This window comes from Bombus pyrosoma, linkage group LG17, assembly GCF_014825855.1.
Source record: "Bombus pyrosoma isolate SC7728 linkage group LG17, ASM1482585v1, whole genome shotgun sequence".
Lineage (NCBI taxonomy): Eukaryota > Metazoa > Arthropoda > Insecta > Hymenoptera > Apidae > Bombus > Bombus pyrosoma.
This window is the reverse complement of record NC_057786.1, coordinates 3,415,145-3,419,455: the sequence shown is the minus strand read 5'-3', so window position 1 is coordinate 3,419,455 and position 4,311 is coordinate 3,415,145. Positions and strand designations below refer to the sequence as shown.

General features: G+C 31.0%; 1 protein-coding gene across 1 annotated transcript in view; it reads left to right on the top strand.

The window, feature by feature from the left end:
• Positions 1-4,249, top strand: part of LOC122577069 (dynein beta chain, ciliary-like) — a 10,296-nt gene extending 6,047 nt beyond the window's left edge. The window contains exons 4-7 of the mRNA XM_043748153.1: positions 48-223; positions 732-842; positions 2,872-3,045; positions 3,876-4,249. Coding sequence (XP_043604088.1) covers positions 48-223; positions 732-842; positions 2,872-3,045; positions 3,876-4,028 — 614 coding nt within the window. The 3' untranslated portion in view covers positions 4,029-4,249. The remainder of the gene's footprint in view (positions 1-47; positions 224-731; positions 843-2,871; positions 3,046-3,875) is intronic.
• Positions 4,250-4,311: the final 62 nt, after the last annotated feature.

Sequence of the window (4,311 nt, the reverse complement as noted above, 5' to 3'; positions counted from 1 at the left end):
GACTTTTTCTGAAATTGATGCACTAATTTATTATATACATTTATTAGGGTTTTTAACACAAACTGTGGAAAATTTGTTTAAAACGTTATTGGGTATACTAACAAGAACTGCCAGCGATACAACAAGCGGAGATATTTCAAAAGAAGACAAAATAAAAGGACAAATAGAAGACTTATTGGACAAACTACCAGAAGAATTTAACATGCTAGAACTTTACAGCAAGGTACTCACAGTCTCTCTCTCTACTACTAATTATAACGAATTACTTAATAAATCTAAACTTAAAATAAATAGAAATTAGTAATTAAGAAACCGGAAGTCTTTAGAGGAGTGTTCAGACGATCAATTTTTATTATAAATATTATTGTCAATATTTAAGCTTCTCAATATTGTATTGACAATGTACAGAATATTTAATTTTGGAAAACTAAGGCCAAACAGCGATTGTAGGAGACATATGTATACACTCATACAGAAAAATTATTCAGTACTGATATTTAAAACATTTTAAGCTCATCAAAATCGTTGCATCGTTTATCCAATTAACTGCGGTCGACGCGTCTACACGACATTGTTTGATTTTAATTATGCATCCCGTAAGGGATTTTGAAAACTAAATTCCGCAGTTAACTGATTAATATCGAAGATAGACCGAAGGACGAAATTGGGTATAGAAAGTCGGATCTCGGAACAATTTCCGTCTCTAATGTAATCTTTGTTAAATTTCTTAGGTGGAAGATCGTACACCATTTGTCACAGTTGCTTTACAAGAGTGCGAACGAATGAATCTACTGTGTGAAGAACTTAGAAGATCCCTGCAAGAATTAGAGTTAGGCTTAAAAGTAATGACAAATTTTTATGCATTTTTACATTTTTGCTGTATACTTTTTTACGCAAACGCACACGTGGTCGCTGGCATGCACGCCATATACAGAATGCTACATGTAACTAGGGTAAACTACAGCTCAGAAATAATATGAGATAGCAAAAAATCTCATTAGACAAAATTAAATAATTTCAAATAATATCTGATCTGGTGTGTATGTACGGTAGTATCCGGATATATAATCAAAACTTTGCCCGGATTTATGGGCAAGAGTTATTCCCCACCAATTTTTAGAATTGCTTGCTCCTAATAAGAAGTATACTAAGAAATAACTTTACCTATTCTGTCTCGCACTGTCAGTACACTATCTGTACATTCGGTACGTGGTCGGAAACGTTCGGCCTTACTAATTTTTAATTGCTTGTGACTGTTTTATTATTAATCATTGTAGAAAAAAATACGTGTCACAAGTCTTTCTTTCCTAAATTAATTTACATAATTACTGAGTAGTATGCAAGTACCGAATTCTTGGGAAGTCGCCTCTCCGACTATCTTCCATTCCTACTTCTGGTCCCGATCGTTATACATACTGTGTACTCAATACTGTTTGTTTATTATCTTTAGTTTTACTGTTTATTATGATATATGTAAGAATGCTGCATTTTTATATTATTATGTTTTATATCTTCTTTATATATGTAAATATTGTTTATCGTATAGGAGTAATAAAAGATCGATCTCTGTATTTAAAAATTGTAATGTCACGTTCAAGACCAGGTTTCAAGGTCACCAAAATATCAAACACAATAACGTACAATATGTTCGCCTTCATGTTATGTAATTTTTTCTGAAACATCTCGTGACATTCGTGTTTTTCGAGATATTTTAGCGGTTCACGTTAAACCGGACATACTGTATGTATGTTTACCAGTCAAAAAATTGTATGTATTGCGTGTTTTACAAAACACGAGAATTAAAAAAAAGAACCAGAATTCTGTTACCTTAGAAAACTCTCTCGTTAGAAATCTATGAAAATAAATTACTATTAATAACTATATTGTTAATTTCAAATCAATAACGATATTAGTGAAATATTTAATACAGATACAACTGAGAAAATGGTTTCAAACTTTTAGCTAGTAATGTTTGTGCATTTCATTTAGAAATAACAAACGGAAACCTTCCATAATTGTACAAAAGGATCCCATGAATAATTGCACAGTCGTTGTTCCCCCTGCGGGACGCCTGACGTATCGGAAATCGAATATCACTGAGACAATGTATCTGGATACTAAATCAAAAGTAAAATTATTTTATCTTTTACTCTTTCTAAATCGTCCTCTTACTAACGTATTTGTGAGATCTTCCCGATAAAGATGAAACCGAACAAATAATTTGGATTATATTTACTTATTAACGCGTATTTAATTATTATTTATAAAGTAAGCAAATATGTATATTGGTAAGTTTCATTGGTCACAAATCAAAAATAGAAAATTTAGATCTTTGAGTTAAAGATCTAAGCTTGGGATTAGGTTGAGGTTAGGTTTAATGTTTGCCGAATGCTTCGACTCTCAATCGCTTTTTTTCTTTCACTCGCGTTATCCTCTTCTACGTTGTGCGTGTCGAAGATCTCAGTTTTTAGAACAGTCTCTACCTCCCTATAACTGCAACACTTGAGTTCCAACTTTTGTGCAATTATCGAATGTTTCCTATATGTGTTTCTGGAACCTAATTGTATAATTGGAAAAGCGACATTCTCCTATGCGACTCAAATTACTGTTACAACTCTTGGAACATATTGCCGTACTTCGTCCATCATCATTAAATCAATTAGAAAGTGATCAACATAAAACTATTGAAATGTGACATTAAATTCGAAATTGTTTCTATTGAATGAAACTGCTTATAGAAACAAATTATAACTTCTTAAATTTATTGATGATAGATGAAGGACGTTTCATGATCTTTTGCATCTTTAAACTTTAAATGCTGCTTTGTAACACAACGCCAGACAATTAATTAGTGATCTTTTTTTTTGATAGGGAGAATTAACTATTAATGCTGAGATGGAAGACCTACAAAGTTATATAATGATGGATGCCGTCCCACCGTCTTGGACAAAAAGAGCTTACCCTTCAGAATTAGGATTAAACAGTTGGTTCACGGATATGTTGTATCGAATAAATGAATTATCTAATTGGACTGCTGATTTTAACGTAAATATTTACTTATCTTTTACTATTATCGTAACTTTTATTATTGTACAAAACAATGCCCTGTTAATATCGAAATGTTTCAGTTTGTGAAATTGATAATTGAATTCGTGGGAAATTTTGATGCCTGAAATTCAACTCAAACTGGTAAAACAAACATGGGAAAATTGAACGAGCGACAGAATAAAACTTCGTTCAACGCACACGATTGTTTCTACCCATAAAAAGTGAAATTTTAATAGCTCGTATTGCTTTCCAGTAGTAAAAACTGCAAAAAATTGCTTAAATCTATTCAACTAAAGTAAGCTTAGATGTGAATTGACATGAATCAAAGCGTTTTCGCCTTCAGATAATTAATCTGTAGATAATTTGTAGTAAATAGAATATGAATCTGCCTGAACTGAATTTAAAATAGTTGGATTGAGTTTGTGTAAATTCATATTAATTGAGAACATCGCTCCAATCTATTTCGATACCTTTCATTAAGAAAAAATAGAAATTATAAAATTTAACATTTTCAAGCAGCTTTTTTTCTTCGCATACTCGCTTTTAATATCCTGTATTTTATGTCCTTTAGCTGAACTCGGGAAACAATCTTTTGCTTGAACTATATTCGAACGCTCGAGAAGATGACAAACCAGATATTAACGAATCTTCTTTCAGACGATATTAACGGGTCATTTATATTGTTTACGTGTACCAAACGCAGAATTTTCCTCTATTGCCAATTAACATTAAAATCTAAAAAATCTTACATTATTGTTCAACTTTATTGGAATCTTATTCTTCTCATCAATTAATCTATTCTAATAACATAACGAATCATTATGTAGTTACCATCGTCGGTATGGCTAGGTGGTTTCTTCAATCCTCAATCATTTCTAACTGCAATTATGCAACAAACCGCACGCAGAAATGAATGGCCATTGGACAAAATGTGTTTATATTGCGAAGTACTGAGAAAAACCAAAGAAGAAGTCACGTAATTATTAAAAACATTACTCCGTCATTCTTTCAAACATGCCCTTTATTTTTATTTTTCCTTTTTATTTTTTGGCGGAATCCAGGATTTATTTTCGCAGCATCAATTTTTTGTAGTCGTACGAAAGTACTATTATATATATTCATTATATTATATATCATATAATACTATTAAATACATGTGTATATACAAATATTTTAAACTATTAATAAATAAAGATATCTTAACTGTATTTTTAAATATTTTGAATATTTTATTTCAAGTACATTTGTTTAAATAAACTCACT